This window comes from Dromiciops gliroides, chromosome 4 (genome assembly GCF_019393635.1).
Source record: "Dromiciops gliroides isolate mDroGli1 chromosome 4, mDroGli1.pri, whole genome shotgun sequence".
NCBI classification, from domain to species: domain Eukaryota; kingdom Metazoa; phylum Chordata; class Mammalia; order Microbiotheria; family Microbiotheriidae; genus Dromiciops; species Dromiciops gliroides.
This window is the reverse complement of record NC_057864.1, coordinates 435,358,975-435,383,401: the sequence shown is the minus strand read 5'-3', so window position 1 is coordinate 435,383,401 and position 24,427 is coordinate 435,358,975. Positions and strand designations below refer to the sequence as shown.

General features: G+C 38.0%; 1 protein-coding gene across 1 annotated transcript in view; it reads right to left on the bottom strand.

Annotated features, from left to right (window-relative positions):
• Positions 1 to 24,427, bottom strand: part of FNDC7 (fibronectin type III domain containing 7) — a 52,257-nt gene that overhangs the window by 25,847 nt on the left and 1,983 nt on the right. Inside the window, 2 exon segments of the mRNA XM_044003532.1 lie at positions 428 to 682; positions 5,329 to 5,589. Coding sequence (XP_043859467.1) covers positions 428 to 682; positions 5,329 to 5,589 — 516 coding nt within the window.

The following is a 24,427-nucleotide window of genomic DNA, read 5'->3' as shown; positions in this document are numbered from 1 at the left end:
ATCAATGATTTCACTAGGCACAGGGAACTTCTGGTGTTGGGTGTGATTCTGGCAGTTGAAGAAGACTGTAGTCTTCTCTGATTTGCTAGATAAGGGTCAGGAAGTTACAGCTTAATTGACCTGTGTGAGGTCATATAGCTTCGTATCAGAAGTACAATAGGTCTTCCTAGTACCAACTAAAAATATTTCCCTAATTTAAGGAGTCTGATACTTCTCAATGAGTTTGGGTAATTGAATTCGACATTTAAGTTACACTTTTCCCTGAACACATCCAACATCACAGGCAGTACTGTTTCTCATAATTCTTGTGTTCCCTGGACCTCAGACACTCATTCTGTACCAAATTGTAATGCATATCAGCTATACCAATTCCCAAGCAAGCTCATGTTCTTTTTCCAAATTAAGTTGCCCGGGGATTGATACTTACCTGTCTTTGCCTTCTTGGGAGGTGATGCCTGGCTTCTCCCTCCAGCATTGATGGATCTGATGGTGATTTTGTACATCGTAGCTGCCTTCAGGCCTGACACTGTGCCTGGTGAATTGGTGACTATTGTTTCAATGAAGGACTCTCCATCTTGGGCTGTGAGGAGATAACTTGTAGCCCCTGGCACAGGTGCCCATTCCACAGTGATGCTGTTGCTAAGTTTGGAGTAAGCCTGATCAATAATGGGTATTTCTGGAGCTAAAAACACAATCATGAGTCAATATTGTATTAGTAAGGACATTGACAATAACCACCTCCCACACTCCTTTTGCCTTTCAAATGCAAGCATTCTCATTACCTTCCTAACAAATTCTCTTCACCAGCTAGATGGTACAGTGGATAGAGCACTATGCCTAGAGTCAAAAGGATCTGAGTTCAAATTCTGCCTAGATATGTGACGCTGGGAAATCCCCTTAACCTGTGTCTGCCTCAGTTTCCTCAACTGTAAAATGGAGATAATGAGCAAATGAGATATCTGTAAAGTATTTGGCATATAGTAGGCATCTAATAAATGCTTGTTCCTTTCCCTTTCCCCCAATTCTTTCTGGTTTTGGCTGTCATCCTATCTCCTTCCCATCAGAACCATGGACTTTGACCCTGGGTCCCCTTGGCAAGCTTTCACCTTAATTTGCCAAGATCCAGACTTCCAAGTCACTTTTCTGCTATCTCTGCCAATCCCTTTCCCCTTTGTGTGTTGTCTTCTCCCATTATAATGTAAGCTCCTCGAGAGCAAGGACTATCTTGCTCGCTTGTTGTTGTATCCCCAGTGCTATGACAGTGTCTGGCATTGAGTGAGTCCTTAATAAATGTTTTATTTATCTATCCATCTCTTAGATGAAGACACAGAGAAAAAGAAAAGAGGCAACATGATTTACCCAAAGAGACAACTAGAAAGTACAAAGGAAAGACAGACTTAGAGGTGAGAGTTGTTGACATCATTTGGAGTTGGATTTGAAGGGGCAGAGGTGGGGGAGGAAAGAGGGAGTGGAGAAATTTTCCCTTTGAAAAGGATGTTTAAAAGAGTTGGAAAGTGAGGAGGAGACAGGGAGAAAGGCGAGATCTGTAATGACCTTCTCCCTGTGGAAAGTCTGCCTGGAGTTAGGTACCTTGGAAACCAGCCTGATTGGCTTTGTGGTAACCCACTGGAACACTCTGCCTCCAATTTAAAAACATGGACTTTTAGGGCTGAAATTATCTAGTACAACACTGTCATTTTACAGAAAGGGAAACTGGTAAATCCTCCAAAATAAGGGTTCTTCCTTACTCCACAAGTTTACTGTGGCTGCCTTCTCATCTAAATATATGACTCAACCATGCAAAAAAAAAAAAAAAAAGATTTTTTTAAAACCCCCAATTCTTCTGTTCCTGTTCACAGACAACCATTTCTTTCTGTACAATGGCCTAGGGATTTGGCAGCTCCTCAAGAATAACAATTCTACAAAGATGAACAATATACCCACTGTGTGATGGCCAAGCATTCTTTCAACATTATGCAGGTATGTTTCTCTCGTTGCCATCTCTTAAAAAATTATGACAGTGATTCTGTTGCTAGAGAAGGAGGCACTACACTGAAGGCAGCATAATGTAGTAGGGATTATACTTACTGGACAGAGACTTAGGAGGTATGGGGCTCAGCCACTCCATAGCTGTGTAACCTTGGGCAAGTCTCTGAACCATTCTGGACCTCAATTTACTTATCTCAGTAATGGGGAAAAGTTCCAGAATTAGAGGCAGAAACCTGAGTTCAAATCTTCCTGCATGATCTTCAGCAAATTATTCACTATCTCTGAGTCTTAGCTTCCTCAATGTTTGAAAAAAATAAAATAAAGAGGTTGTACTAGATGAACTCTACTGTCTTCTGTGGTTCTAAATATCTAAGCCTAGAAAAATCATATTGCTTTTACTACCTGCCTCACCGTGTTGTGAGGAAAGCACTTAGTAAGGCTCAGAGTTCTGTAGGGATGTTAATCATACTGAACCATCCTGCTGGGGCAGCTGATCCTTTAAAGGGGAATCACTGGAAGGCACCGCGGATGCCTCTTCATTTGACAAATGAGAAAACGGGAGCCTAGAGAGATTAAGTGACTTCTTTCCATGGTCCAACAACTAGTAAGCAAATCTGAACCCAGGTCTTCCAAATTTCAAACCCCACTTATCTCCAATTTATATTTATCGGGTTTTGTGCATAGATGTTTGCATTTTGTTCCCTCCATTAGACTGCAAGTTCCTTGAAGGCAGGGACTATTTTTTTTTCTTTCTTTGTGCTAAGGCTTAGCACAGTATGTGGAACAGAGTAGGTGCTTATTGACTTGTCTTGTTGACTGAGCTTTGAAGGAAGCCAGGGATTGTAAAAGATAAGGGTGAGAAAAGAATGTGTTCAAGGCCTGGGAGAGGATGGCCCGAATGCCTTTTTTCACCTCCTATATTCTCCTCTCCTCCAAACTGCCCCATTCCTATTGAGAACAATGCCATTATTCTAGTCACCCAAGTTCACAATCTCAGAGCCATGCTTGATTCTTCCCCAGCCCTCCTCTGCCCTCCCGTATCCAAACACTTGTCATCTTGTCACTTATACCTCTAGAACACATCTCCCATCTTTCTATTAATAATAACACCCAAGTCAGGGTTCTTGTCACCTCTTGCATGACATCCTCCCATTTAGATTTTTAGTTTCCAACTTCTCCCTTCTCCAAACCTTCCCTCCCTCATAGCTGTCAAAATAATCTCTTTTTTTTTTTTTTTTGGTGAGGCAATTGGGGTTAAGTGACTTGCCCAGGGTCACACAGCTAGTACGAGTTAAGTGTCTGAGGCCGGATTTGAACTCAGGTACTCCTGAATCCAGGGCCGGTGCTCTATCCACTGCGCCACCTAGCTGCCCCCAAAATAATCTCTTTAAAGTACAACTTTGACTATGTCACTCCCTTACTGGGAAACTGTTTGCCTTTAGGCAAAGAGTAGGTCCCTTTTGGTAGTGTGATGAAACCTATGGACCCCTTTTCAGAATTATATTTTAAATGCATAAAATAAAACACATAGGAGTATAAAGGAAATGTATTGAAATACTTATCAAAATATTTATTTTTTTTAATTCATGCACCCCAGGTTACAAATGCCTGGAGCAAATCTTTCTTGATCTTCCTACTTATATAGTTTACCTCCTTGAATTATCTTGTCTTTACCTCTCTGTTTACACATTGTATCTCCCAAGAAAAGGTAAGTTCCTTGAGGGGAGGAGCTTCTTCTTTTTTATCTAGCACAGTGCTCTGAATGCAGTATTTTCTTAAGAAATGCTTGCTGGATTGGATTGGAAGAGAGAGTACCCAGAAAAGTCAAGGATGACGCCCTGGGCCCAATATTTCCTGTTTCCCTCATTCTTCCCAAGAGAACTTGTTCTTTCTATTTCAAAGGACTCATGATGAAAAATGATATATACCTCCAGAGAAAAAGCTGATGGAATCTGAATGCAGATTGAAGCATACAATTTTTCACTTTATTTTTTCTTTATTTATTATTTTTGGTCTGTGTCTTCTTTCACAATGTGACTAATTTGGAAATATGTTTTGCATGACTGCACATATATAATCTACATGAAATACTTACCATCTCAGAGAGTAGATAAGGGAAGAAAGGAGAAAGAGAATCTGGAATTCAAATTTTTTTTAAATGTATGTAAAAAAATTGTCTTAACATGTAGTTGGGAAAATTTTTTTTTAAAAAAAGAGAAGGTGGGGCAGCTAGGTGGTGCAGTGGATAGAGCACCTGTCCTTGATTCAGGAGGACCTGAGTTCAAATCCAGCCTCAGATACTTGACACTTACTTAACTGTGTGAAGTCACTTAACCCTCATTGCCTGGCCGAAAAAAAAAAAATCAGATGATTAAATGAAGCCCTGGGACACATGACTGTAAATGACACAGACCAAAAGAAAAAAAGTCTCTTCACACATGACTAATATGGAATACGTTTTGCATGAATGCAATTATGCTCACTTCATAATTTGCCTAAAGGGCTAGCCCTGAATACCTCTAACAAACAAGAAAATGGATCGTCTGTATAATTATAACCATTTTATAAGATGAAGACAAGTCAAGCAACATTCTAAAAGTCACAGAATTGGAGGACTCACTATTCCTTTAGAACAGATCTGACCATCTTGTGCCCCTTTATCAACAAACTCCAATGGTTCCCTCTTACCTCTATGGTCCAATATAAATCCTCCATTTGGCACTTGAAGCCCTTCCCAACCTGTGCCTGTCCTATCCTTGCAGTAGTACCCTTATGCCTTACTACCCCATCACATTCCACTACATTTGTCCTCATTGCCCCCCACACAAAAAAGGGATTATTAAGTGCCTACTATGTGCCAGGCAGGCACTCTACAGATGTTACCTACTTGATCCTCACAACTACCCTGGGAAGCAGGTACTATTATCATCACCATTTTACAGATGAGGAAACTGAGATAGAAAGCAATTCAACCACTTGCCTAGGGTCACACAGCTAGTAAGTGTCTGAGGATATATTTGAACTCAGATCTACCTGCTGCCAGGTGCAGGGCATTATCAAATCTGCAACAAGATAGAACTTATGCTTCTTCTATGTCCTGCAATCTTATTCTTCACTGCTTTGGTGCTTTTAGATAATCATTTAACTCTTATATGGTCTATTCGGTTCTCAGTGAAAATAATCTGCCCAATTTAAAATAATAAACACAAAAATATGATCCTAGTTGCTGGGATCTCTGTGATTCCAGGACAGTCTAAAAAGCCCCCACCTAGGAAAACAAACTCCCACTTCTACAGTAGTAACAGTACATGGCACTGGTGTGAGCCACCCAGAACTAACCTGTTAATTGCATCGTCAGTGCTTCAGCCAACAACATCCCATTCTTATCGAGGGCAGCCACTTTAATGGTATGGACGGTATTGGGTCTGAGGGAGGCAACTGTGCCTAGGAAAGTGACATCATTGAAAAGGGCAAATATTGAAGGACCTAACATGTTGACAGGAGTGACTGCGACCTTGTAAGACACAGCACCTGCAATCTTGGCCCACCTCAGATTAATGCTCGTGGAAGTCACATCACATATAGAGACGGTGAAGTCAGCTGAAAGACCAAGAGATTCTTGAGTTAGCTTCCCATTACCTGTAAATAAACTCTAGGTATGCTTAGAATCTCCTGAATAAGGGTTGGTTCATACATAGTAGACAAAAGTTAATGAGGAAAGTTAATTACCTTGGCATGTTAGTAGAGGCAAGAAAGGGGACCAGGTTGTCTTAAAGGCAGTGTTCTTATAAACCTCCAGATGATCAGTGGGGCCCAGGAGTGAAAGGTACAGAAAACAGGCAGTTTCCATGGAGCTTTTCCAAGTAGAACCATGAATAGCCGGAGTTGATTTTGTTGTCCAGCTATAATCTCATTCCTGTCCCTATAAGTGTGTGCCGACTCTCTCACATAGATATTGAGCTTATGGTAGAAGAGTGTAAGCCAGGTTTATGTACAGATTGTGATGCATTCATTATTTATGCATATGCTTTAATATGAGTACCTGTAATATTATTTTTGCCTTATTATAAAGTAACTGGTTGTGTTTATTATCCAAATGTCATAACTGTGAGGGCTTGGTTGTATAAAAGGAAATGCATTGATGAGCTAGGATGCTGAGCAAAGTAAGTATATTTCCCTATAAAAGACTTGCTCTTAGGACCTTGAGAGAATTTTAGTGGTGGTGATCCTTCTCTGGAAACATAGATCTTTCATTGTGAAGGATGGGTGGAGTGAGCAAACCAACCTGGAGAATGAGTATCTATTCATTACAAAGTGGATGGCCACCCAGTACACCCTTTAAAAGCAGTTTAGAACAGAAGGTGGAAAATATTATTTAAGTAATGTACTCTCTAAAAAACAGAATAGAGCATACAGAACTCAATGACTCCATGAAACAACCAGAAATATTTGAACAAAGTAAAAAGATTTGAAAAAGATAAAAGAAAATTCAAGATACTTACTATCAAAAACAATTGACCTGGAAAACTGATTGAGGAGAGATAATTTAAAAGACTCCATGAAAACCACAAACAAACAAAAAATCTCAATGCTGTATTTTACAATAACTTGAAATAATACTGCCCAGATTGATTAGAACTAGAGGTCTAGGGGCAGCTAGGTGGCACAGTGGATAGAACACTGGCCCTGGAGTCGGGAGGACCTGAGTTCAAAGCCAGCCTCAGACACTTAACACTTATGAGCTGTGTGGCCTTGGGCAAGTCACTTAACCCCAATTGCCTCACCAATAAAAAAACAAAAAAACAAAAACCTAGAGGTCTAAAGTAAAATAGAAAGAATCCACTGATCATGTGCTTAAAGAAACCCCAAACTAAAAACCCATTATTTGTCAAAGCCAAATTCCAGAGCTTCCGAGTCAAAGAAAAAAATACCACAATAACCAAAAACAATTCAAATGCCAATGAACTGGTCAGGATCAAACAAGACTTAGCAGCAACTACTACATGGTAGGCCAAAAGTCACAAAAGGATTTGAATATTTAATAAGTCCTTTATTTTTTGTTTTTAATTTACAATACCATAGCATCATATATAGTATATAAGAAATGAATGTACATTATGTGTGAAAAATCAAATCTCAGGGGCAGCTAGGTGGCGCAGTGGATAAAGCACTGATCCTAGATCCAGGAGGACCTGAGTTCAAATCCAGCCTCAGACAGTTGATACTTACTAGCTGTGTGACCTTGGGCAAGTCACTTTACCCCCATTGCCCAGGAGGGGGAATCAAATCTCATAAATGGCAAAAAATAAAGAAAAATAATTTTCAAAAAGTTATTAAAACCATGATTTTTGGGTCATCCTTTATATAAAAGAGAAAGTTTTAGAATTCAATATTTCAAAAGGCAAAATATGATTACAATTTATTCTGCAAAACAGAGTTTGATCCTACACAAGAAAAGATGTATTAAAAAAAATAGAATTAAAGGGGGCAGTTACGTGGTGCAGTGGATAAAGCACCAGTCCTGGATTTAGGAGGACCTGAATTCAAATCCGACCTCAGACACTTGACACTTAATAGCTGTGTGACCCTGGGCAAGTCACTTAACCCCTATTGCCCCACAAAAGAAAAGAACAAAATTTAAAACTTCCAAGTATTCCTGAGAAAAAATAGCAGAGCAGAATTGAAATTTTAAAATGCAAACATAGGAGTCAAGAGAAATGTAGAAAGCAGTCAGAAGGAATTGAATGATAATGAAAGAATTATGTTCTAATATAAGAGAATTTCAATAGATTTTTTTTCAGAATTCTAATATCTTCAAGGGGAAAAGAAGGAACTAAGTAAGACAAACACAGGTTCTGGGTTTGTTATTATTGTTATTATATTTATTCTAATGAGATGAAAGAAAAAGAAGGGGAAAGGAATGCATGAGTGAAGAAATGAGGAACAAGGGAGAAGAACTCATTATTGCTAAAAGGTAGAATAGAAGGAGTAATTATCTCACTATGCCACTTCAATATGAACCAGATAAAGGAGGGTTTTATGCACATACACACTCACACAAAGTTTGGTACAGAAAAATATACTCACATGGAAAGAAACAAGTTGGAACTAGCAAAGGGAAAGGGATATTTAAAAGAGTAAACAGAAACATGGAGGAAATAGTGACAAGAAAAACAAATTTCAGCTTTGGAGGGAGGATTAAAATGAGAGAAAGAAAGTATAAGAAACAAATATTGGAGTCTGGGCTTGGTGAAGAAAGATGGGGAAGAGGAATAAGAATACACTGCTTAAAAAAACAACAACAACACACTGTTTCAATTTTAAAATTAGATGGAGAGGGACAGCTAGGTGGCACAGTGGATAAAGCACCAGCCCTGAATTCAGGAGTACCTGAGTTCAAATCCGGCCTCAGACACTTGACACTTACTAGCTGTGTGACCTTGGGCAAGTCACTTAACCCCCATTGCCCCATAAAAAACTAAAAAAAAAAAAATTAGATGGAGAAAAAATGAGTCAAACAGGTAATTTGCCATTGAGAATTGCCCATAATTTGAACCCGAGATTTGAGGGGTCAGGAAGTATTTGAGACATGGGATATAGAGTGAGACCTTATCTGGGTTTGTTATGGATGTTTTGAATCAAAGTTGGTCATGTATCTGTTGATAATAATAATAGACAATATTTATAGAGAGCTTTAAGGTTTACTTAAATCATATATATATACACACACACATATATAACACATGTGTAATACACATACCCACATATACATATACATATTTGAACTTCACTACAACATTGGTGGTTAGATGCTATTATCTCCATTTTACAGATGAGGAAAATGAGGATGGCTAAATGACATACCCAGGGTCATCAGGCTAGTAAGAATTGAAGGCAGGATTTGAATTTACCTTCCCCACTTCTGGGCCAGCACTCTACCACCTAGCTGTCTCAAGAAGAACGATGTGTATTAACAATTTAACTCTTTACTTCTTCATTGACATTGATACCTTCTGTATTTGGCTTTGGATACTTCAGTATGGAATAAGCCATTACTGCTATTTTTTTTTGAGGCAATTGGGGTTAAGTGACTTGCCCAGGGTCACACAGCTAGTACTGCTCTTTCTTAGTATGCATTTCAGCTTGGGGGTGGGGCATGGTTGGGGAGAGAGGGAAGTGAACACAAACTCTTGACCAAACTCTTATCTCCTTCTGAAACACTGGCAGCATACAATGAAGACCAATTTTAATAGGAGCTGCAATAATATAGACAAGGAAAGATTATGACCCTCTCTTTCCACAGCTATACTTAGGAGGGAAAGCAGGAAAAGCTGGTTTATATAGATAAAATATGTGTTAGATAAGTAACATCCTGTGATTCACATATACTTGCAAGTACACATGCTGGAACAAACAAAGATCTTTTACCCCAAGCTAAACGAGTATTATGGGCTTAAGGAGCATCCTTAATTATTACAGGGTGAATTGGGATCCTTGTCCCAAATGCCTCTGGTAGCATTGGATTAGAAATGCGAAGTCATTGGTATCTGAACCAGAGGTGCCAGGTTACATCGTTACTGTAGTCAACTCAATACTTCTCAAGAAGGAGAAATAGAAGAAAAGAAAAGAGAGAGAGAGGGAAGAAAAAGGAAAGAAAGCTGGGTTTTTTTGGGGGGAGGTACTGAATTATGTCCATCTATGCTGATCAAATAATTGAATAATTGCCAAATTGCCATTGTATCTTGTGCTGTATAATCCCTGCTGATAAACCAAAACGTTGTCCTCTATAATTTTTCTTTTCTTTTCTTTTCTTTTTTTTTGCAGGGCAATGAGGGTTAAGTGACTTGCCCAGGGTCACACAGCTAGTAAGTGTCAAGTGTCTGAGGCCAGATTTGAACTCAGGTACTAATGATTCCAGGGCCGGTGCTTTATCCACTACGCCACCTAGGTAGTGCAGTAGATAGAGTGTGGGATTTGGAGTCAGAAGACCTGAGTTTGAATCCTCCATTAGGCACTTGCTAACTGTGTGGACTTGGGCAAGTCACAAAAAAAAAAAAAAAACCTCCTTGTGCCTCAGTTTCCTCATCTGTAAAATGGAGATAATAAGAGCACCTACCTGTGTTGTGAGGATCAAATGAGATAACTTATGTAAAGCACTTTGTAAATCTTAAAGGACTATATAAATGCTAGCTATTATTAAATGTAAAACATTGCATATCCTGAAAGATGTTGTTATAATGGCTTGTTTTGATCAATTGTGCTTTTTTACCATTAAAAGGGACACTACTATGAGGAATGGGGTTTCAAGAAGTAATAGTTGTATTTTTAAAAAGCATTAATTGAACATTTTAAAATGTAATCAAAAAGTAAAATTTCTAATTTACTCCTTTAGCTCCCTCCCCCAAGTGATTAAAAAAATCTTATACCCTAGTTTCTTAACCAATTGTGAATAAGACAACATTCTACTTCTTTTTATATAAAAATAAATTAGCCAATAACACTATAATGATTAACATTGGGCAGCTAGGTGGCACAGTGGATAGAACACGGGCCCTGGATTCAGGAGGACCTGAGTTCAAATCCTGCCTCATATACTTAACACTTACTAGCTGTGTGACCCTGGGCAAGTCACTTAACCCCAATTGCCCCGCCAAAAAATATATTTATATATATATAATGATTAACATTTCCACTGACTTTTAGGATTAATGCCATCCTTCTGAGGGCTAATAGGATTTTTGCCTTGAATTGTTCCTATTTTCATGAAAACTCTTTTTTGGGGGGGTTCAAGTCATACTAGTGAATTAACCCGCAGATAAAGAAATAACTAACTCCATGTTACTTCAGAAGTGGCTAAGGATACTACATTTGGACAAATCTTGTTACTTTTATTCGTCACTTGTCACTTTTATTTATCTTACCAGTTGTTGAATTCATATCCTGATATAATTTGAATGTTTCGGGTGAGTCCACAAAGAAAACAATGGAAATTAAAATAAATATATGGGGAGACCAACCCTGCTTTTTAAGAGAGTTTTACCTGCATTTGATGAAGCAACCTGAAAAAGAAAATTATATTAGAACCACAAAGAAAACTGCCATTTTGAGGAAATATCTTGAGACAATACAAATGATTTGCTCTCTTTTTTCTTACATACTATGCACCCTGAATTAATGCAATACATTTATTTGCACAAATTGTTTTGTGACTACTGGGTCCATTGACAAAACAATCACAAGGTGGAGAGGGCCTTGCTGAGTAGATCACATTACTATTTCTCATTTCCCTCTGAATCTGTCTATTGTTTCAGAAGCCTGAGTCAGTGGTTACTGACTCGATTCTTTTTTTTTAGCATTCTTGGTACTAAAGATAAAAAGATAATGTTGTTTTCTCTCTTTATTGTATTTGTAGCATTTAAGAGGATTTAAAAAAAACAATTAACAATACTATAAGATCTTGGAGTGGTCTGATGAGTTCTAATTACTTTTAAAAAATTTATAATGTGTAATGTTTCTTTACCACAAAAATAATTACAATAAGAAATTAATTGAACTTACCATCTTAAAATAGATGAGAATGACTCCAATTAATGACATCCACTTCCTAGGGGTACTAGCCATTCTGCTAGACACTGATTTTTGTTAGTGAAGAGGAAAAAAAATGAGCAAACAGCACTTTAGGGAGCTAGGACACCTGTTGTCTATCTCTGCGATGCTGGCAACAGACAGTAGAACATAGCTCCACCTCTCTAGCTTTGGCCTGATCTAAAACTCATTGTATTTAGGGGTGGGAAGGATGGTAAAAAAGAAAAAAAGTGATAAAGACAAGCAACCCAACAAAGAAGAGCTCAGATTACTTAGGTTTCAAGTAAAAGTAAGAATACTTTGCCTGTCTGGTGAGTTGTCTTTATTTTAAAATTTATGTTTAAACTAAGGTTTTCTATAATTTACTTTACAAAGGGAAGAAGGTCTTTCCCTGTTAGACTATAAAGTTCTCAAAGCTCAGGTAGCACTTTGCAGTGTGGTGGAATGGAAAGAGTACTAAATTTGGAGAAATACGTTCAAATCTTGGTTCTGATATTTGCTGGTATGAGCATAAATAGGTCACTTAACCTTTGTAAGCTTCAACCTATAAAATGGGGATAATGATACTTGTATATTTACCTCATGGGGCTGTTGTGGGGAAAGAGTTTTGTTTACCTTATAGTGAAGATAAGTTACAATTACTTAAAGGTGAGTTATCATTAATACAATTAGGTGAAAGTTTTTCTTCAGTAATGTTATAAAATTGTCCTCACAAAGTCCTATTCTAATGTCTTATCATGGCATGGAGGTAACTTTGGGTTTGGCCACATACCACTTGGCCCCAACCTATCTTTCCAGCTTCCCAATAGCCCATTGGGGTAAGTATACAGATATTTTGATATGTTATTTATTTGTTATTTTCTTTAACAGTTATCAATTATTTCTACTTATTATCTGATCATTTATAATTTAAGATGCTTTGTCAAGCCTTTATTTGATACTATATCTTTTGTTTATTCCTTCTGAAAAGATGTCTTTTTTTAGTGTTATGACCTAAAAAGAATATATTCACCATTCCTGTCTTTTTTATATTTGTTTGCAATATTTCTATGCCTTAATAAATGACCAAGTTTTGTAAAAGTTACATGTGGTACTGAGAAATATGTATATTCTTTAGCAGTCCCATTTAGAAGATATCATAAATCATTAAGTTCTATTTTCTCCAGCAAATTGTTTAGTTATCTCTTTTCTCTCTTGTTTATCTTTTTGTTAAATTTGTCCCAAACTGAGAGGACATTGAAATTTCCTGCCACTATTGTTCCACTGTCTATATGAATTTGGACATTAGGAATATATAAGTTTAATACTGATATTGATTTGTTGTCTATGGGTTTCTTTATTTATGTCCTTTTATGTTGTTAATGTTTGCTTTTGCTTTGTCTTATAGAATGATTGCAACTTCTGCTTTTTAAAATTCACTTCATGCATAGGAAATTTTGTCCCAGCCTCTCATTTTTATTCCATGTATGTCTTTATTTTTTATGTATGTTCTTATAAGTGGTATATATAAAGTTTTGGCTTTCCTATCCAATCTGTCACTCTTTCCTTTTTGGGGGATTGGATTAAATTTTCCTCCATTTATCTCTAACATTGGGGGGTTTTTGTATTAAATATTTTCCCCTCTTCTGTAAATACAGAACTTTGCCTCTTTAGCTTTCTACTATAAGGAAACCTTACTCTCACAGGCCTTTTTCTCCTTACCCTCAAGCCCTCTACTTAGATTTTTGTTACCCCTTTCCCTAGTTTTGGAGTTTTGCTTAACTTATTAGTTCTTTTAAAATTTCTGCCTTTTCTCTAGTTATCTAATTCTTCCCTGATTTTTCTCTCTCAGTAAGTACTCAAGTAAAATCCTGTCTTCTCTTCCCCTTTAATTTGTTTTGTTTGTTAATTTTAAAATTTAATTTTCTAAGCCTTTTTTCCTTAAAAAAAATATTTCTCTCAATCTCTTCTTTATCTTCCCTTTCATCCTATTTTAGACTTTTACTCTTTGATTCATGGTTCTTGTACTTATTCCTTCTGTAGTCTATGTATTCCTCATGACATTAAAATGGTCCACAACACTCCCAAGTGCAACCTGAATCAGATTAAAATGTAATTGGGACATATTTAATAAAATAAATTAAAATGCAATTAAACATAGATAATATTGCATTTTAAAACTAAGTCAATATGTGACCTGCAGGAATACTTACATACAGATTAATGGCCATGTTTCTATTTGACATCCAGTTTGAGAAATGTCCAATAGAAATTGGTCATCTTATTAGAGAAGCTAGGGCTAGATGGATCTGGAGTTATTTCTATAGAGATGTTAGTTGAATCTACGAAAGTTGATGAGATCACTCAGAGAGACAGTATATATAGAGAAAAGAAGGCTGAAAACAGAGTCTTAGGAGACACACATACATGGAAGGTGAAACATGGTTGAACCGCCAAAGGATACTGAGAAAGAGCATTCTGAAAGATGGGAGAAGCAGGAGAGAACAGTGTTATGAAATGAGAAACTTGAGGGAGTTAAAGGAACTGATGACAGTGACATAAGCAAGACCAAGAGAACAATATACACAAGGACCATAATAGCATAAGAGAAATCACTCAAATATTCTGGAATGCAAATCAATACAATGGCTCATCTTAAATCTAGAAGGCTAATGACAAAGAATACCATTGTCCTTGGTGGAGAAGTGGTGGACTATAGGTATGGAATGAGGGAAATGCTATTAGACATGGTCAGTGGATTTTTTTGTTTATGTTTTGTTTAACTGTTTTTTGTTATAATGGACAATTCATTGGTAATCACTGGGAAATGCTAGACATTTCTAAAAAACAAAAACGTTTTTAAAAAGAACTAGGGCAGCTAGATGGCACAGTGGATAAAGCACCGGCCCTGGATTCAGGAGTACCTGAGTTCAAATCCGGCCTCAAACACTTAACACTTACTAGCTGTGTGACCCTGGGCAAGTCACTTAACCCCAATTGCCTCACCAAAAAAATAAATAAATAAAATAAAATAAAAGAACTAGGGGAAGCTAGGTGGTGCAGTGACACTGGATTCAGGAGGACCTGAGTTTAAATTCGGCCTCATGGGGCAGCTAGGTGGCACAGTGGATAAAACACAGACCCTGGATGCAGGAATACCTGAGTTCAAATCTTGTCTCAGACACACTTACTAGCTGTGTGACCCTGGGCAAGTCACTTAACCCCAATTGCCTTGCCAAAAAAAAAAAAATTTGGCCTCAGACACTTGACACTTACTAGCTGTGTGACTCTGGGCAAGTCACTTAACCCTCATTGCTTCACGAAGAAGAAAAAGAAGAAAAAAAAGGAGGAGGAGGAAGAGACGAAGACAGGGATGCTATAGTAGGCTCAGATAAGAGGTATTGATGCTTATAACCCATTATAAACCAGACCTACTAATGTGATATGTATGGGTTATTCCTTTTGTGCATGGTCGGTTATTGCTTACAAATCTTGCAACTGCTTCCCCAGTCTCTTGACAACAAATAGCAAATCCTCTAGGGGAGCAGGATGTAGAAATCTACATCCATAGGGTTAATTTAACTGTCAGGCTTCCTCAGCTCCTGTGGGCATATTCCAAAAGGAGTTCACACTTTTCAGTCAGATAAGCTGCTTTCAACAAACCTGAAACAGATACTTATTACAGACTCTTATTTAGGTAAGGATGTATCCCAGACTTCAGGCAGGATGCTAAGCATGGACATACATAGTAATATATCAAAAGGAATGTAATTCTCTGTATCACTTTCTCAAAAGAGTTTTTTTTTCTTTTTTGCTCTAGTTTTGATACACCAGGAAATAACTGCATCATCACCTGAAATATCTTGGCCAAAGGTTGTGATGTGATCAATATGCCAAAGAATGTAGCCCCATGTAAGCAATGGAATCTGCTGATATAGTTTTCCCCGCTTGAAGAAGAGGCTGAAGGATTGTTAGAGCAGAGAGTTATATAGAATGGAGTTGGGGCAGCTAGGTGGCGAAGTGGATAAAGCACCGGCCCTGGATTTAGGAGGATGTAAGTTGAAATCTGGCCTCAGATAATTGACACTTACTAGCTTTGTGGCCCTGGGCAAGTCAGTTAACCCTCATTGCCCCGCAAAAAAGAACAACCAAAAAAAAAAAGGAATGAAGTGGAAAATGTGTAAGAGGAATCACAAGGTGCCAATAGTTGCTAGCACTGGAAGCTGAATGCAAATTAAAGGTGCTACTACTTCAAATTAATTATAATTTTGAACAGTTAGAATGTACTGATATGCTTAAGGAATGATATGCCTGGATAGAACTTGCTGTATGCTTTAATATTTATATCTCTATTTATCTATCTATAGATCCTCTTTGCAGAGCTGCTGGGTCTTGATGAAATATCTGCCCTTTACTTCCCCACTCACCTAGCTGTTTCTTGATGATCTGACATTTCATACCTTTTTGAAATTTCTTACTCTTTTTTTTTTTTAAGTGAGGCAATTGGTGTTAAGTGACTTGCCCAGGGTCACACAGCTAGTAAGTGTTAAGTGTCTGAGGCCAGATTTGAACTCAGGTACTCCTAACTCCAGGGCCAATGCTCTATCCACTGTGCCACCTAGCTGCCCCAATTTCTTACTCTTTTAAGCCATGTTTATTTTCTGTTTGTACTTTTATAATGAATTTTGTCTTCAGATAAAGAAAAGTTGACTTTTATATTATTCTGAGCAAGTATTTGCTATAAGAAGGGGAAACAGTAGCAAGCAGAGTTCTGGTTTTTTATTTATTTTCGGTGTGGTGTGGTGTGGTGTGTGTGTGTGTGTGTGTTTATGTGTGTTATTGAACAGAATGACCAGTCTTTGTTCAGTGGCTAATGATATAAAAAACATTTTTTCTTTGGGAGTTCTGAGGTTACTGAATCCCATGAATATCTCCAAAGATGGAGTTTCATCTCTGAGGAAGAGAGACAAGGTCAGTTTGGATGGACCTTGCAAAGAATGTGGCATATGCTTTAGACTCACTATCCCAACCCCCACCTGAACTTGGTCAGGTCTCCAGAGCATGACTACTTAGTCCTCTCAGGACTTTAGATTTAGTCCTGAAGGACTGGGAGAGGTAGTGAGGTATCTTATCTAGAGCTATTTAGCTGGAGGCAGCTAGGTGGTGCTGGATTCAGGTCCTGGATTCAGGAGGACCTGAGTTCAAATCTGGCCTCAGACACTTGGCACTTACTAGCTGTGTGACCTTGGGCAAGTCACTTAACCCTCATTGCCCCACCAAAAAAAAAAAAAAAAAGCTATATAGCTCACCAGCCGCTGACAATTTGGTTCCTGCCATGATTATTAGTTAATTATCAATTAGTCAACCACACTTACCAAATGCCAGGCTCTGCGCTAAGTACTGGAATATTAGCAAATAGAAAATAAAAATACAAGCAAAAAGAAAGACATTTCCTGCCCTCAAGCAGCTTACATTCTAATATGGAAGACACTATATAAAAGGAAGCTGAAAGTGGGTGGGAGAAGAAGGGGTCAGGAGTAGAGGCATGATGGAAAAGGCCTGAGGAGTGCAACCTGGTGGGAAATGAAAAGAGAATATCTTCAAGATCTTCCCATTAGGTGTGATGTAGATTTTCTTCTTGGCTCTTCCTAGAACCTCAAATCTGAATCCAGTCTGTCCTTGACTTCCAATGAAGACACTGCCCTCAGCTATTCTTTGCAGTTAGGATGTGTGGTGTTTAAAATTGTATGAGTTAATCAGCAAAGTCAATCCAATCAATCTTGATATTATCCCCTCGAGGGGCTTTTGGGCGTCCCAAAACCCATTATTTTCTCACAGATGTCAATGGGAATATGGAAAGTATAAATCCCTATGGACTTCTGAAGTTTACAAAGCTGACCAAGCTCCTTCAGCCAATCTGAATATACTTCCTGTGCAAGGTCACAGTTGGTCATTATCCAAAGCTTAGAACTGAGGGAGTGATTGAGACATATTCTCACTTTGTTTGGGAATCAGGGAGTATGTGGCATCTTATCACTTACTTTAGGTAGGGTGGGGTAATTGTAAGAGAAAGGTACAAAGGTTTAAAAGAGTGAAAAGATAGGATGGGGCCAGGTTGTGAAGGCAATCCAAGTAGAGATTATCTTTTATCTTAAAGGGAATAGGAAGCCATTGGAGTTTATTGAGTAGGGTAGTAATATGATCAGATTTCCATTTAAGGAAAATTGCATTGGCAGCTGTGTGTGGGAAAATAGATAGATTAGAATGGAAAGAGGCTAGAGGCAGAGAGACAAATTAGGAAACCATTCAGGTGGAGTCTGTTTCTGGAGCCTCCCAAAAGGGGGCTGGATAGGAGAGATGTTGTAGGGTTAACAATGGCAAGATTTGGCAACTGATTGGATGTACCTGCTAGAGAGAGTGAGGCACTGAATAAAATGCCAAATCAGGGATTTAGGAGACTAAAAGAATGATAGTGTTTTCAACAGAAATAGAGAAGTTCAAAAGAAGGGTAAAAGATAGAGTTCTGTTTTGAACATGTTGAGTCTGAGATATCAAGGTTAAGCCAGGAAGAAGATGGACTTGAACCCAGGTCTCTCCTGATCCCAAGTTCAGCACTCTTTTCCTTACACCATGATGCTTCCTCTAGGAAAAAGTTAAAGAATGAGAAAATGACAAATTGGTCACTATATTTTTTGGAATCCACCATGCTCAGTCAGCCCCTAACATACACAGGGAGGTTTGTGACCTCTGGGCCTAATTAACAGCACTCATGAGTAGGATGGACCACGGGCAGGGAGACTGTTATAAGTATATTTTTCTCTCTGAATTGGCCTATTGATGCTGAGGCCTGATTCATCAGTTGCTGACAAGATTTCTCAGTATTCTCTGTTCTAAAGGAAAATAATAAGAATATTTCCTTTTCTCAGTATACTGTATTAAATCTAGGTAAAATAAGAATCTACCCTTATAAAATCATGTGACAGACACTTTAAAAGCCACAATTTGTTTGGTCATTGCACAATTCTTGGGCATCTGCTTTGTTTCCAATTATTTGCTACTACAAAAAATTGCATGGTATTTCTAAGGGGTGATAAGGCAAGAAGAACTGGGTTGGAGGGTGGAGAATGGTTTGAGTATTAAGTACATGCTTGCCTTACTTCAGAAAGGTGGGATATTTGGAGCTAGAAAAAGATGGTTTCTAGGGAACACAAATTGAATCATAAAAGTAAAATCTAAGACAAGAAGCATGTGCCTACTACATGAAAGGAAAGTTGAGTCAGTACAGACTTTGATCCTTTTTTTAAAATTATAAAAGTATTTTATTATTTTCCAGTTACATGTAGAGATCATTTTCAACATTTGCTTTTTAAAAAAAATTATTTATTTATTTTAGTTTTCAACATTTGTTTAGATAAGATTTCCAATTTCAAATTTTTCTCCCTCCCTTCCCTCCCTCCTCCCCTCCCCTATACAGCAGGTAATCTGAGATATATAGATATAGATATTGATATTGATATCTATATATATATATAGAGAGAGAGAGAGAGAGATAACATTAAACATATTTCTGCATTAGTCATGTTATACGAGAAGAATCAGAGCAAAAAGGAAAAACCTCAAAAAAGAAAAACAACAGCATCAAAAACAAAAGAAATAGCATGGTCCAATCAGTGTCCATATTCCACAGTTCCTTTTTTTCCCCTGGATTTGGAAAGCCTTTTCCATCATGAGTCCTTTGGAACTTTCTTGTACTGTTGGATTGGTGAAAAGAATCTAGTCTATCACAGTTGATCAACATATAATGTTGATGATACTGTGTACAATGTTCTCCTGGTTCTGCTCATCTCACTCATCATCAGTTCATGCAAGTCCTTCCAGGTTTCTCTGAACTCCTCCTGCTCATTGTTTCTTACAGCACAATGGAATTCCATTACATTCATATACCATGACTTGTTCAGCCATTCCCCAATTGATGGGCATCCCCTCAATTGCCAATTCCTTGCCACCACAAAAAGAACAGCTATAAATATTTTTGTACATGTGGATCCTTTTCCCTTTTCCATGATCTCTTTGGGAAAAAGACCCAAAAGTGGTATTGCTGGGTCAAAGGGTATGTACAGCTTTATAGCCCTTTGGGCATAATTCCAAATTGCTCTCCAGAATGGTTGGATCAGTTCACAGCTCCACCAACAATGCATTAGTTCAACATTTGTTTTTATAAGATTTCTAGTGTCAAATTTTTCTCCCTTCCCTCTCTCCCCTCCCTTCTTCAAGAGAGCAAGTAATCTGATATAGGTTATATATGTACAATAACATTGAACATATTTCTGCATTAGTCATGTTATAAGAGAAGAATCAGAGCAAAAAAGGAAAAACCTCAAAAAAGAAAAACAACAGCACCAAAAAAAAAAAAAAAAGAAACAGTATGGTTCAATCTGCATCCATATTCCACAGTTCTTTTTTTCTGGATTTGGAGAGCCTTTTCCATCATGAGTCCTTTGGAACTGTCTTGTACCGTTGTATTGCTGAGAAGAATCAAGTCTATCACAGTTGATCAAAATGTTGATGATACTGTGTACAATGTTCTCCTGGTTCTGCTCATCTCACTCATCATCAGTTCATGCAAGTCCTTCCAGGTTTCTCTGAAATCCACCTGCTCATCATTTCTTACAGCACAATAGAATTCCATTACATTCATATACCACAACTAGTTCAGCCATTCCCCAATTGATGGGCAGCGCCTCAATTTCCAATTCCTTGCCACTACAAAAAGAGCAGCTATAAATATTGTTGTACATGTGGGTCCTTTTCCCTTTTAGACCTTGATCCTTTTGAGCCACTTCATGGACCCACAGTAATACATCTGCTGCTGTGAGAAATAATTATTAATAACTGATATCTTGAGGGACCCAAGGTATAAATTCTCCTTGAAAGCAGGATTCATCTGGATCAAAGGAATCTTGGGTTGGGATAGATCAGTTTATCTAGAGAGGTAAAGACTTTACTGATGAGACTGGATCACACCTAGGTGTAAACTATTGTGCTCTGATCAACTTGGGTGGGGGTCTACATTTTTTCTCTGATGTTAACTCCACCAAGAGTTGAGTGACCTAAGCCAAACTTCATTTTAATATAACACACCTTCAAATCATGTCAATCAATTTGATTTGATTACTATGTGATGGATCTCCTGCAGTTAGAAGTGTATATGAACTGTGACCTCATAACCATTAAGGATCTATGGTCTGAGAGAGATGACCAATAGATCATCCTTTTATTAATAACCTATCAGATTATTCATAAAATGATTAAATTACCAAGAAACTATGTCTCTCATATTTTTAGTCATTACACTGTCCTCTATATGTATCAAAGTCAGAACACCAATATTGTGATATTAAGAATCTCTAGGGGGCAGCTAGGTGGCACAGTGGATAAAGCACCAGCCCTGGAGTCAGGAGTAATAATAACATAATAAAGTGGATGTGGTGAGCAGGGGGCTTACATGTTAGAGTCACAGAGGTGAAGGAGGGTACAATTTTCTGGAGGACCTGGATGGTTACTCTCAAAGGAGTAAGCTGGTCTGGCTTGGGGGCCCTGTTTTTGCCCAAGTCTTTACCAGATACCCTTGGGTAAGTTTTTTGTTCTGCCACTTAGGGGGGAGGGTGCGGGGTGCTTCAGGGCCATTGTGAACTATGGAGCATCTAGGAGCATTTCCTATCTTTGTATGAAGGTATTCTATGAGGATATTATTAAAGCCTTCTTTGACATTGATTGAAAACAAGGCAGAAATCTCAATAAAGCACAACTTGTTTTTCTCCAAAAATACTTAGGCCTTGTGAGTAAGTATAGCATGGAGGTGGTGTGGGTTATTCTTGTTCTCTACCAGCATGATAACAATGTTGTTGTTAGTATGATCATAAAGTTCTCTCAGCCAGCAGTCCACGTTCATCTGTCAGGTTCTTGGCTAGGCCCTACACAAATTCCTCTCCACCCTATGGAAGTATATTGACATGACTACCTGGACATCTGCGGATGCTCCTGGTAGCAACCTCCTGATCAATGGTGGTCTTACTCTCCAAGTTAAACTCATTGCATGAGTGAAGCACAGCTCTTCTCAAACCCGGTCTCTAATTAGGCATGACTTTAAATAGGTCGTTGCAGTCTTTGCCTTTCGGCACTTCCAGCTGAACCCACCATAGAATGCTTTTAAAGCTATGGAGGGGCAGCTAGGTGGTGCAGTGGATAGAGCACTGGCCCTGGAATCAGAGGACCTGAGTTCAAATCTGGCCTCAGACACTTAACACTTACTAGCTGTGTGACCCTGGGCAAGTCACTTAACCCCAATTGCCTCACTAAAAAAAAAAAAAAAAAGCTATGTTGGAACATATAAAATGGAGATAGAATACTTTTTCCTCCATGAAAATCCTACTCTAATGCCTTATCAGGGTGTGGAGGGTATGACCTTGTGAAGGTAGTCTCTGATAGGTTTGACTAAGACTTTGAGTGAACCTTGTAACAAAACTGTCTCCTTTATGAAGATTATGGTAGCTAAGTCTGATGAGATTCATTATTAGACCCAATGGTCTGTGAAACCAACAAAAATACAAAGTGATCTTCAGTCCTATGAGTCTGCCTGCCTTCAAATTCCACCATGATAGCTGGAGAGGACTGTACGGGGGTCATGCAGGGTATTAACAGATTTTTTTTTTTGTGGGGCAATGAGGGTTAAGTGACTTGCCAAGGGTCACAGAGCTAGCAAGTGTCAAGTGTCTGAGGCTGGATTTTAACTCAGATCCTCCTGAATCCAGGGCCGGTGCTTTATCCACTACACTTCCTAACTGCCCCAACATAGATTTTTACCTGAAAACACTGGAATTCATGTGCAATTTTTGTCCATTGACCAATGACTTAACATAATACTGTAGAAAATTAAACTTATCCATACTGATGGTCTCATTATATATGTAAGACCAGGAAATTTAAAGGACTTGCCTCTAAATGGAAGGATGAAGTTTCAGATTTTCCTCAGAAAGGACTATGCAGGAATTGGCAGAGCTGGCGTTTTCATGTGCTCAAACTCAACAAGAAGAATAATCTCATGGAACACTCAGTCATCTATCTCAGTGACACTGAGCATAAGCTAATTGATCATGACTATAAAGATAATTGTAGTACATGATTCAATAGCCATGTCAGAGGATGAAATAGAGATTCTATAAAAAAACTTGTTAAGATGCTACTACCTACTTCCTGTATGTCCTTTGGACAGCTTATGAAGCTTTTGGGGTCTTACTTTCTTCATCTATAAATTAAATCTAACTTCTAAGTTCCCTTTCAGATCCCTGAGATTCTCAAAGGGGGCACAAGAAGGACACCGGGGAAGAGAATTTAAAAATGTGTTGAAAAACATGATTCAGGATGCAGAAATTACAAAAGAACAAGTCTTGTAAATTACTTTCCTCATGCCTATAAATCATTAATATTTTCAACAGGAAGAGAGTTGGAAGGTGGTGGATGTGCAAAGGGTCAAACTTACAAGAAGTAAAATTGAGTTCTTAAGATAGAATTATGGTAAGACTCGGGACCCTAAGAAATTTAGAAACCTTAAACTTTAGCAGAAGTGAAAAACAATCCTTAAACTTTAGACACGGAAACCAAAGATTCCAGAAATGAAAAACAATCCTTGTTTCACACCTCAGAAAGGTGATGTTGCCAAAACACATAGACTAGGGGTCATGCAGACCCAGGGATATTTGGAGACAGTACTATCGATGATGTAAACACCAATAAGCATATCAAGGTCTGCAAGGAACATAGATGAATGATATTCAAGTTCCATACTTGAACATTACCAAGATATGTACATCACTTGACCCCCGAATTCCCCTTCCTTGGTAGTTTTTGCAAAGAAGGTAGCCTTCTTTGTAATTGTTAAAAAGGTCAACTCTCCTTCCATTCAGAGAGAGTCTCCATCATGACTCTCTCCCAGCCATGCATTTCTTTCTCCTAATCTATTTTACATGATTTGCTGTGAGCCTGCCAATTCTTTGGGTGAGCCAGCCCCCAAACCAGTTCCCATGTCAGAATAAAGATAAGCTACTTGAGGAGACTTTTAGCATTTTTGTCTTTTTATCTCCAGAATCTAGTTCATAGAAAACTCTTAATGTTTGTTGATTGATTAATAGACAGGAAAAAATTAAGTAATTTTTATTACAAGCTTATTGACTTAACAAACAAATATTTCAAAATTTTAATTATAAAACCATAAGTAAACTCAAATAATTTACAATTTGTTTTTAAAGTGTGAATGTGAAGTACAAAATAACAATAATAGTATTTCTGTATTCCTTTCTGAATTTTTTCTTCTTTGTACATTATTGGATTTTGTCATTGTTTTGTTGGCTTTTTTGATTTTTTTTTCACTCTGCATTGTTTTGTGTCTTTCCATTCCTTTTATTTGTCATTTTTATGGTACAATAATATTCCATTAGATTGATATATTTACTTCCACATACTTCAGCAACTTGTGATAAATTTTGTTGGGGATATTCCCTCCACTGATGAAGAACTTGCCATCTTTATAACTTAGTCAATGGTTTCCCAGAGTGGCTATGGCTCAAAATTCTATCACCCCGAAGCCAGTTTGGGGATCAGCCTCCTCAAAGTTAGTTAAGATTGGTCCTTGGATAACAGAGTCCATCCATCACCAGGTCTATACTCCAAGCCTTTCTGGCTTGGTAGGACCTTGTGCTCATTAGTACAACTTTCAAGAATCAAATGTGATGCCAACACTGTGATGAAACATCAGAGGAGGACTTTATCAGGGGCATCATATGCTCCGATTCATCCGAACATTCCTCAATTGGTGGAG